Raw genomic sequence first — 12,265 nt, 5'->3', positions numbered from 1 at the left:
ATTAAGTCCCAATTTGAGTCCCAACTATCATATATCATTTATCTATTGAATAATAAATTTTATAGTTGATAAAATAAATATTCTACTATCCACTAAATGAATGCCACATCCATTGGTACTCAAGTTGGAATGCTCTAGCATTACTTTTTTTTATAACATAAGAGTTGAATATCAATTTATAACTTGGAGAGTTGACAATACAGAATTGGAACGTAATTTTAAACAAACTTTTCTTTCAAATGACTTTTCAAGTGGTACCCAAGCCTCCATGTGAAGGGCGTCTAGTGGAAAGGTACTGTGGGAGGTAGTGCGGGCATAATCGTGGGTGAGTTTATCTCTAGTAAAATATAAAAGTTCATGGGTTTAAGCCATACTCAAAATCTAACTAATGAGTTGAGGATTGTTCTAACTTCATATATTTGACCTAAGAGATTCACTCACAAATGATATATCAGTTTGTAATCAGATAAAAATATTTTTAACAAATGAAATACAAGAAAGCGCATTGATCTTTATTTCCTCCCATCTTCCTTTCGATTTTATTTCACTACCGGGAAAGTCCTGCATAACAATAAGCCAACAATTCCAACATGCCACTCTGGAGTTTATTTAACGTTGGCCCTCTTAAGTGCTCAAGTTGTTCTCTCCTATTTACTTGAGATATTAGGTCACATACGGATAAAGTTCTTGCACACCAGTATTTAATAGACTGAGAGATCGTATCATCTTGCATTTATAAACTTCAACTACGAAATTAATTTCAACAGATTTTTCCTTCATCTCCTCCATTTGCGCCGCCTCCCCCCCCCCCCTCCCCCCCACAAAAAAAGAGGGGGGGGGGGGGGGGGGGGGAGAGATGCAGCGCATTCAATGAAATAGTGGAAAATTTGTTTGAAATGACTTGGAAGTGTTTAATTACAAATGATGGTGCCCAAAGAAATGCAACGATTCAAGAATGATAATATCGGAAAAGTCTAACAATCTTATTAATGAAATACAAACAGTTTCAAGGCCATTCTTCTCTTTGTCACCATTTGTTTGAAATTAAAGCGTCGGCATCCACAGAAACTGAGACACTATTTAAAGTTGACCCACTAGAAGATGAATCTCTTTCGAAATCATGTCCAGTAATGTCACCATCCACAAAATCAGTCTCTTCACAATTTTGCTGCAAAATGGAAGCTCCAATTGATTCTCTTATACCCCGTAATTCAAATGCCACTTCTTTCATCGTTGGTCTTTTCTTCCCATTCAAGTTCAAGCATCTTTTTGCGAGTGTAGCAACAGTAATAATTTCTACTTTCTCAGCTTCCTTGAGAACTCGATCATCAAGGACTTCAAACAAACAGTTCTCTTTCATTGCTTGGATAAAATATCTTGCTAAACTTTTATCTTCTTCAGCTTCAGTTGAACGGATAGGTTTTTGTCCAGTTAGAAGCTCAACAAGAACTACTCCAAAACTATAAACATCACTTTTCTCAGTAAAATGACTTGACCGAAAGTATTCTGGATCTAGATATCCAAAACTTCCTTGTACTTGAGTGGTCAAGTGAGTTTGATCAATTGTGATAGATCTAGAAGCCCCAAAATCTGAAACTTTAGCTTGATATTTATCGTCCAAAAGTATGTTTGCAGACTTGATGTCTCGATGATAAATAGGAATAGATGCTGCTGAATGCAGATACGATAGAGCACCTGAAACTTCAACAGCAATGCGTAAACGCATTTCCCATGTGATTGGAAACTCTTCAGATTGGTAGTGTATGTATTGATCGAGGCTTCCATTTGGAATAAATTCATACACCAAAAGAGGAACTTCTGTCTCCAAGCAACATCCCAACAACTTAACAACATTTCTGTGATTAATTTCAGACAAAATTACTACCTCATTGATGAATTGCTCGAGATTACTCTCATCCAATATTTTAGATTTTTTTACAGCCACAATTCCTCCATCTGCTAACATTCCTTTGTATACAATGCCTTGGCCTCCTTGACCAAGGATTCGATTGGCGTTGTAGTTGTCGGTGGCCTTCTCCAGATCTTTTGAAGTAAATAACCTCATTTTCTCAATGTTACCTTCATTGGAAGACAATTCTTGTTGCAATAATAAACCACCATTTTTTTTAAAGAACTTACGCTTAAACTTGATTTCCCTTCTTCTTTTTACAAACTTGTACAACCACCATATTCCAATGAGTAGAAAGAATAACGCAAGCCCACCACCGCAGCCTGTGGCTCTCGAGGACAATAATGAAAGATATCATCAAACGAACGAATGAACAGTTAGTATTTTCATTTGAAATATATGTTAAAAAACATTATTAATTTGTTATGATGTAAAATAAAGGATCGACATGCATACCTATAATAATGAATTTAACCCGAGATTTGTTGAAAACTTTAATGCAACCATATGAGAGACGATTATAACCGTCAGGACAATTGGAGCAATTGTAGCCGCTCGAGATATTACAGATCAAGTCGCCTGCCCAGAAAATAATAAATAAAATAAACTCCACCATTTTTGTCTTTAATTTTCTGTTTACATAGACAGTTACAGTAATTGGAAGACTTTACTCGTTTGCAAGTAATCCGATGGATATTTTAAAAATCAGTAATTTCAATCATCTATTGGATGATAAATTTTACAACACTGTTCTGATCATCTTACCATCCAATAGAGGAATGTTACATCATTTGACATTTAACTCTTGCTAGTAAAGTCTAGGTGCTCCAATAGCATTTTCCGTTTCTCATTCACGCTTATTGCTAATATTTATACGGAAATAGCATCTATTCATAATGCTCGTGGAGCACCAAGAATTTTCCCTTTTCTACTTGTCGTCCGGATATTTTCTTTGAAAAAAATAAAATTACTCTTTAACTCATAATCCAATCTGTACCTGAGCAGTATCCTTTCTCTAGGTCGTAGCCAGAAGAGCAAAGACATAAATGGCCTGAGCTTAATTGTGTTAAACAACCTTTTTTATCCGAATTACAAAAAATAGAATATGAGTTATTCCCTTCAAAACAACTGCCTATCTTTTCTCCCCACTTCAACACTGCAGGAACTTCTCGTTGATCTTCCAAGTCAAGAGGATCTTCAAGGTACTTGCTGTTGACCCAATGTTCATCAACCAGGAAAACAGACTGACATTTTTGAGGAATACTTTGAGAAAACAAGTATGATGTATTTACATTCAAAAGATGAGTAATATTTCGAGGAAGGGGGCATAGGAAATCATAGCAAGCAGGGTAGAGAGTAGGATCACAAGTACAAATCGACAGACACCCATCAAACAAAGATGAATCGTTCCCTTGGTGATATCTCATGTTGCAGCCTATGGCAGCGAATTTATTGTCAGACGAAAAGGCGAAAGGGGTACCTGATAAGTTGACGCCTTTAAGAATACTGCTTGTTCGCTTACTACTGCTGTTTAAAGAAATTGTAGGAACGTTGACTCTAACTGCGGGCCTTGAATCATAAGAAAGAGTATCCAATAATTCTAGCCTGTTGACGCCAGGAAGAAAAGCTTTGGGAGAGCCAGAAGAGTGATCGCAGATAACTTCGTAACCCTTGTCAAAGTAGCACCCTTCTCCGATTCCGAAGGGGTAGCTGATGCTGACATTTCCACATTCAGTTGGACAGGGGAATCTTTCTGAGGCTTTGATCGGCCTGAGATGCAAAACAATAATCTGCAACAACACCAGACAAAGATGCACAGCCATTCGCCGCTTAAACTCAGTTTTCTTTAGTTCGGAAAGTGCATGTATTAGCTCCTATATTAATTCAGAAACTTTTCCCACCGACAAGAGAGTCCTGCATCTTAAAGCCAGAGATTAATTTCAGATTGCCAATCTTGACTTTTAATTACTCTGGGCCCTCTCAAGTCTTCTCCAAAGTCCAAAGACCATTATCACATTCCAGTATTTGGTCACATCGACAAGACGATGAGTACATCTTCAATTTAATAAATTCAGAGTCATGTATGTGTATGTATCATATCACCATTCCTCAACTTTAATTTAAAATTAATTTCAACAGATTTTTTTTCCCTTCATCTCATATGACGGATTGGTGAAATGATATTGGATTCAGTTAAGTTCAGAATATAATATTTCATCATTATATAATTTAATTAAGACATGAAATGAAGCCATAGTCTTATTGGAATAAAATATAGATTGAGTAGCTTCATTTGGATGAAACAAAATGTAGCTTTAAAATATATATATATATATATATATATATATTAATCTTTGGTAAATATTCCTTTAGTCTCTAAGATTTGATTGAATTACACAATTACTCGTTATATTTTTAAAATTATCTATGATCTAAATTATATAACAAAAATTAACTGTGGCTTAAAAAATAACAAAAATTAACTCCGCTGCCAAGATTTGAAACCTAGATTTTAAGCTAGAAAGGTTGCAAATTTGCTCATGTGCTATAGAGGAGGATTTAATAACGATACTCAAAGTAGATTATATTTATATAACAAATTCGAAATTTGAGTTTTTGGAAGTTTCAATCGGTTCAAAAATTAATTTTGTCTAAAATCTGATAATAAATATTCATTATATATTTTTTCGGTCAGTTTTGTTTAATTCTCCATAGTCCTCAATAAGTGAGAAAAAAGAGGCAATAGTTGATTTCCAATAACATTACTGACCTACATAAACATGAAAATAAAATGGGCCATTGGAGGGCAATCCCCAACGTGATAAGGAATAAAAAATAAAACAATTTTATGAAATAATTAAAGTTTTATAGACCTTATACCCAGCATCTGTCAACCCTCTTTTTTCTCACCATCAGGAGTCCTGCAAGCTAATAAGTTGGTCTTGACTTTGAATTAACACTGGCCCTCTCTCAAGTCTTCAAGTTGTTTTCTTCTACACGTTCAAAAACAGTTGACAGCAATTGGATACGCAAAAGGCTTAATTGCAAGAAAGATTGATGCGGTCCCAGTCAGTAGCTAGCTACAATCGATCAATAAAATTAAAATGTTCTTCTTCGGGTGAGAACAACAACCACAAGACAAAGAGTTTGAATAATTTTCTGCCTAATTCTTTATTCCTCACTGGAGCTTATTAATAGTTCTAAGGGTGTGTTTGGTGCACCGCACTGGACTGTATTATATTAGAATGGTATGTATTAAATTGACATGTTGTTTAAATTATACAGTGTTTGGTGCTGAACTATATTGTATTATTATCAATTATCCTGTGTTTGGCATATAACATGTACTGGATTGTTTTAATGTTTGTTAAAAGTAAATAATTTAAGTAAATAACTAACCTTGTTATATTAAGTATCATAATCCTTGGAATATGGAATAATTTTTTAATGCTAAAAAGGATATGGATATATATATATATATAAAGAAAATACTCATATACAAATTTAATATTTTTATATTTGTTTCTAGATTTATGTAACTATAAGTTTGAAAAAATTTCGACACATAATTTTTCTACACATTTCCTGTGAAAATTAATCAAAAATAATAATTATAATCAAATTACACAAATAAAGCATATGATTTTCCTTCGTAGGGGAATTTTCAACCTTAATATAATCATTCAAAAGTTTACAAAAAAAAATTCAAATTAATAATACAATATTACAACATTACTATACCAAAATATCAGGTTGTGTGAAGTACACACCTGCACCCACATGCTATAACTATACCAAAATATGGGGTTGTGTTTAGTACGTACATATTTTCTATACCAAAAAATTATTGGCTTTAAAACATCACAGCCATTTTAAGCAACATATCAACCTTGTGCTCTATGCAAGAGCATATGAACAAATGTTACCTTACGCTCACCTCTCGAGGACTTGAAAACTGAAATATTATGGGGTTCTTTTAGAATTAGCTCTAGGGCTGGAAGTTCTTCTTCAACAGAAAGTCCCATAGTTGCAAGTTCATCAGAAATGTCAAAACGATCGTCTTTGTTATCGAACATGCGTTGAGCTATTGTATTTATATTTTCAAATGATTGGCTGATAAGATTAGCAATCTTATCAATGCCAACCTGCAAGTCACCCTCTGATCTAGATCTCTTCCTATTTGGTGGTTGTGAGTGAGCTCGAGCAGTATGTTGAGAACTTGAAGGTGGTGTAGCCGATATTGGAGAACATCCATCATCCATTTCATTATCATCATCGCGAATTTCTTCTTGATTTGCGTCGTCTGCCATGTCAACGGGAGTTTGAGCTCCATGTCCAGTAGCACGGTCCTTTCCAAATATGTTTGCCAATCTTTTATAAAGTGGGAATGGCTTGCCTCTCCAGTTTCTTACAGCATTATGAGACTACAAATATTTAATCAAAATGTAGTTAGATACAGTACATAATAAAAAATAATAAAGTTCAATATAATAAATAGTAAAAAATGCAATAAACTTGGACATAACAATTGCTAAATGACTATCAATCTCCAAAAAGAAAATTTCAAAAACTCGCAAATGAGAGTAAATAAATTCAAAACTTTTAAATATTTCTCTAACATGCACATATGAATTCCAAACTTCATCACTATCAACCTCTACACATTTTTTTGACATCATTCCATCCAAAACCGCTCGTGTTCAACATATCAAACATCAACCCATATTGTTTCTTCCATTTCCTAATCTTGGAGTCAATATGAGGAGAAGCCTTCAAACCACAATTTGGTAACTTTTGATTTATTACCTTTTCAAGATGTATAAATGTACTAGATTTGAATCCATTATCAGCACGACCACCGCTTACAACCACTGCATCTAGTGCATCCAACAATGCTTCTTCTTCGACATATGTCCACGCTCACTTGTTTCCAATGGTGTGGCTTGCACCTCCATCCTCTTCCATTCCTATATGTTGAATTTGATTATATTTTTTGATATATAATTTAAACTGTAAAATTGTGAGCTGCATATTAAATCATTACCATAATTCTTAACTAAAAATATTAACAAAACATTTCATATTTAAATTGACAGATAAACAAATCACAGAGTACCACATCAACCTCTTTTGCCTTAATCATCTTTAATCTTGAATATTAAAGTGCTAGAAATCTTTATCTTAATTATTCCCTAGTGATATAGCATTTAATATATCTATACTTATCATAGTCAACACGCAATATAAGCCCAGACATGCAGCAACAGCATTACAACAAGTCGTCACTCGTGTCTCTTTAAGCAAACTTTTTTTTAACACTTTTTTACTCACTTTTTTCACAGGCTCCTCCTCCTCCTCTCTCTCTCTCTCTTTCTACCCCTTCACTCCTTCAGAAACATAGCAAAAAAAAAAGCCCAGACATAAGCCATATGGTTATTTTATTTTATTTTATAGGAACTTGGGAGCACGACCAAATTTCCTTTGAAATTAATATGGATCTAGTTAATATTTAATATGGATCTAGTTAATATTTGAATGGTTAATAAAGATTTGTTAAAGTTAAGTGCTGAAATTACCTGCATCAAAAGGATTTGGTAAAAAGTTGTCTGTATTGTTTTCAGAAGTGAAGAAGAAGATGATATGGGTTGTGGACTTTTGGGTTCTTTTACTTTTCCTTTTTACTTTTATTGACCAAGCTAATAAAGACCCAGGGGTTGGTGTGGGTCTTTATTGCACACCCAAATATGTATTAATTTTACTTTTTTATACAATACATACCAGTTGAATAATTTACCAAACGTGGGTTAAAAAAATAAGTGCAATACATACCCGCTTAATACATGCTGCCAAACATGCCCTAAGTGTAACAAACAACTCTGTTTTACAAATGTGAATGACGGCATAAACAAAGCTAACAATAAGTAGTAAATATTTATTAAATAACCTAGCTATAAACTCAAAACAGTATACAACTCAAATCCAACAAATAAAGATATGATCCCTAGTCCCTACCAACTCTACCACGATTAGTTGACGTAGTAAACCAACCGAAACTTGCTCCAGAACTTGCTCTCATGCTATTTCCACGTGATGCATGTTTTATGCATGGTTTTCATGCTCAAGCATACTCTTTCATATTTGTTGTTAGGCTTAGGTGTCCTCTTTAACTTACGTGGCTTCTTATCAAAGATAGATGAGCTTTCCTTGCAAATACGTACAATAATTTTGAAAGAGAAAGAACCATTTGCAAATTAGATGGGTCATGGGTATAACAATTAACGATTCCATATTTCCATTCCGTCTTATCTTTAATCCTAAATAGCCTAATTTCAATTTTTATTTGTATGATGAGTAGGCAAGGGGACACCGGACAGGTCGTCAATTCATACAAATAGAAATTGCGGATGAATTCCCTGTCCAGTGCTCGACCAGCTTGTTGAAATATCTTTGGTAGATATTTTGCGGATGTATTTGTTATTGGGCTTCCCTGATATACCAGAAGGGGGTCTGAAAAGATAATTACATGGTGCTGCTAATGCTGCTCATTTGATAAAACTAACAAAAGTAGAGTGCGGGGCCGGGACAAAGTTTATGAAAGTGTGGCCTGGGTAACGAAATAAGTGAAAATAAAAAGAAAAAGTGAGACAAACGAGACAGGTGTGGGTAAATAAATTTATAAAAAAAGTGTCAGATTTGGGGAAAAAAGGGCTGAAAGTTGTTAGGTTTATACAATAAATAATATAGAGAAAGGAAATAACAACGCATCTTACTGTTTCTATTGATATGATTTCAATATATACACAACTAAAGCTAGTTAATTATAGTAAGTGCACAATTGTAGTTTAAAGTTATGAAAGTCAAATATACAAATGATAAAAAGATTGTACAATTACACCGTGACTTTGAGAGTATCTCTAATATGCCCCTACATTGTGGCGACAGATGAAAGTTTATTTACCCACAAAGATAATCTCATGCACACCAGCATGAGATTAGATACATAAAGAAGAATATGATTGTGAAGTGAAAAATCCCCGTCGATAGAAGAAAGTTTCGAAGCTTAGTGTTGTTCCAAGAACGTGGGCTTGCTTAAGGCCAGGGAGTGCCTTTTCAAGTTTGCAAACATGAGTAGGATATGTGGGATCAATAAAACCATGTAAAAAGACATTGCTCACATCAAGTTGTCGCAAATACCATCTTGTAATAATGTCAAACACAAAGCAAACCGGAGCAGGCTTAATTACAAGGCCGAATGTTTCATCATAATCAATCAATTTTAAGAAAAGGCAGCAGAGCTTGCTGTTCTCTGATAGTCTCAAGGTACTACTGTTTCTCTATTTTGTTTTAATCTGTTGGATTAGATGCCTATACCAGTTTCCCTATTACAGTTGTTTTACAACGTGCAATCTTTGTTTTTGCTACTAATAGCTATTACTAAAAGTTGCACCCACCTTAGCATTCACTTTTAAGAAAATAAAAAGAGAAAAAAAAATGATTTTGGCAAATAGGGGCATATGTCTTCAAAGCCAATTCTTGTTTAATCATGCGATACTTGTTTATATGACTCAAACGGTGGATCGTGTGTCAATTTCCAAATTATACTCAGTTTTCAACAAGCCTTGGGGTAGATAGCCATTTATGGAAATACAAAAGCACCAATTTACAATAGATTTGAATTCTTATGGAAATATTTAGTTTGGTCTTTTTTTAACTCAAGCGACTTTACTTTCAGGATTTGAAAAAACTGAGAACACTGTTATACTCAGAGGCCGAATATCTTGAACTATGGTACACCAATGATGACCAAAAACAAATGTGAGTTGCTCTAATTACTGCTGATAATTTCAATTTTCTATTGAGAAAATAAACCATCTTCACATTTATGCAAAGTGGTGGAAACATTGAAAGATTATGCCATCAACGCTCTGTCAATATTGTGGACCATTTGGGTTCTGTGACTTGTAAGGTTAATGATCCCTTAGATGCAAAGGTCGATGAAGTTTCGGATGCAGAGCATCGAGTATCTTGCATGAACAGGTATGCTTGAATTCTGGAATGGATTTAAAAAAATTGTAATTCAATCATCAGAAGTTCCTCAGACTATTGATGAGTGTATTGCAACTATAAATTGTTTTTCTTTTTTTACATAACCGAGCATTCCTTTTATCAATTGGATTGAATATCTCTCCTTGTGAGAGTTCCTCTCATTATATAGAAACTGTAGAGATTTACAAGGCTGATTTTTAGCTATTACATCAACCAAATCTAGGCTAATTTCTAGTAATTAGATCTATCTAAACAAGGAAATTACAGATACTCCTAATTACAATATATATATAGCTATGATACATAATTTATGCCTTGATATATGCTGTCATCCCCCCTCAAATTGATGTTGATCGATCAAGAAGCATCAATTTGCTCACAAGAAATTGATGATGCTTTCGTGTCATAGCCTTGGTAAATACATCGGCTCTCTGGAGAGTAGTGGAAATATGAGGAAGAGAAATAATACGAGTGTCCAAAGCTTCATGAATATAATGACAATCCACTTCAATATGCTTAGTACGCTCATGGAAAACCGGGTTTACACAAATCTGAATAGCACTAGTGTTATCAGCATGGAGTGGAGTAGGATTAGATTGAGAGAAACCAAGCTCAGCTAGAAGTCCATGAAGCCAAACAATCTCTGAACAAGCAGCAGACATAGCACGGTATTCAGACTCAGTTGAAGATTTAGAAACACGATCTTGCTTCCTACTCTTCCAAGAAATCAGGGAATTCCCAAGAAACATACACCAGCCCGTGACAGATCGTCGACTATCCGGACAGCCAGCCCAATCAGCGTCACTATAGGCAAGAAGATGAGGAGGAGAACCAGCGGGAAAGAACAATCCACGGCTAGGAGTTCTGCGAAGGTATCGAAGGATACGATAAACAACAACTAAATGTAAATGATGGGGATGTTGCATGAATTGACTTACTTGCTGGACAGCAAAGGAAATATTCGACCTCGTAATAGTCAAATAATTCAAGCTTCCCACCAATTGTCGATAGATAGTAGGATCAGAAATGAGTTTACCTTCCTTACTACTATACTTTGTGTTTACTTCTAGTAGAGTATCCATAGGAGAGGCATTATGAAGACCAGCTAATTTAAGCAAATCTTGTGTGTATTTATGTTGATTCAAATAAATCTCTGAAGAATCATAATGAACTTCCAAACCCAAGAAATAAGTAAGAGGATCAAGTTCCTTCATATGAAATGAGGCTTGAAGATGTTGTTGCAACCGAGCAATTAAGGCAGAATCTGTCCCAATAATAACAATAGCATCAACATAAATTAGGAGAAGAACAATACCAGTAGATGTCTTGCAAAGAAACAATGATGAGTCATATTGGCTTTGCTTAAACGAGAATTGAAGCAAGGTGGATCGAAATTTATCAAACCAAGCCCGAGGAGCTTGCTTTAACCCATAGAGCGATCGCTTCAACTTACAGACATCTAAAGAAGAGGAGAAAGGCAAGCCATGTGGTAGAACCATGCAAATCTCCTCTTTGAGATCACCATGAAGAAAAGCGTTTTTAACATCCATTTGATGAAGTGGCCAGCCTTGTGAGGCAGCAATCGAAATAATTATACAGACTGTAGTCATTTTGGGAACTGGAGCAAAAGTCTCTTCATAATTGACCCCATACTCTTGTTTGTTACCAAGGACAACTAGTCGTGCCTTATAGTGATCTAGAGAACCATCTGAACGAAGCTTGATTAAGTAGACCCATTTACAACCAATAGGTTTAACATTACAATCCATGTGTGATTGTCCTCAAGAGCTTGAAGTTCTTCTTCCATAGCCTTACGCCAACAATCATATTTAGTAGCTTCTGAATAACATGAAGGAATAGAAACACTGGTCAAAGTAGTATGAAGAGATGTGTGAAATCCATACCGATTAGGTGGTCGGATGATTCTGGAAGAGCGGCGAACAGTAGTGTTTGAGGGCTGATTGTCCGTGGAAGAAACCTAAATTTATTAAATGAGATAGGACAACATAATTAGGATAGCCTAAACGTTTGTGCCATATTTCACTCTTTTGATTTACCGCAATACTAGCCAAAGAAACGAAATTAGAAACAGAAAAGTACAAAGGAAACAAGCATCCAACTTTAGGCCCCTTCGCTAGTATCTTCCCCGACACCTGATCCTGCACAATACAACCATCACGGGAAAATCGAACATCACAGTTATTATCAACCAATTGCCCTATTGAAATAAGATTAGTAGAAAGCTGATGAGATACAAGAACACCTTTAATGGAAAAACTGATGTCCCCAATAGCATGAATAGGTAACTTA

The 12,265-nt window shown here is 34.9% G+C and overlaps 1 protein-coding gene across 6 annotated transcripts in view; it reads right to left on the bottom strand.

Annotated features, from left to right (window-relative positions):
- The window catches only part of LOC102611359 (wall-associated receptor kinase-like 2), a 155,030-nt gene that overhangs the window by 62,679 nt on the left and 80,086 nt on the right, over positions 1-12,265 (bottom strand). The window contains exons 1-3 of one of the 6 annotated variants that reach the window (XM_052438906.1): positions 2,907-4,004; positions 2,366-2,488; positions 1,886-2,232 (exon numbers count right to left, since the gene is read on the bottom strand). In XM_052438906.1, the coding sequence (XP_052294866.1) occupies positions 1,886-2,232; positions 2,366-2,488; positions 2,907-3,732 (1,296 nt within the window). In that variant the 5' untranslated portion in view covers positions 3,733-4,004. Of the gene's footprint in view, positions 1-1,885; positions 2,233-2,365; positions 2,489-2,906; positions 4,005-12,265 lie in introns of those variants that run through there. The other 5 variants (XM_052438908.1, XM_052438903.1, XM_052438905.1 and 2 more) reach the window with 5 other exon arrangements.

The sequence above is a fragment of the Citrus sinensis genome, chromosome 3 (assembly GCF_022201045.2).
Source record: "Citrus sinensis cultivar Valencia sweet orange chromosome 3, DVS_A1.0, whole genome shotgun sequence".
Taxonomy (NCBI): Eukaryota; Viridiplantae; Streptophyta; class Magnoliopsida; order Sapindales; family Rutaceae; genus Citrus; species Citrus sinensis.
Note: the sequence above shows the minus strand (reverse complement) of the source record. Positions and strands in the feature narration are given on the sequence as shown.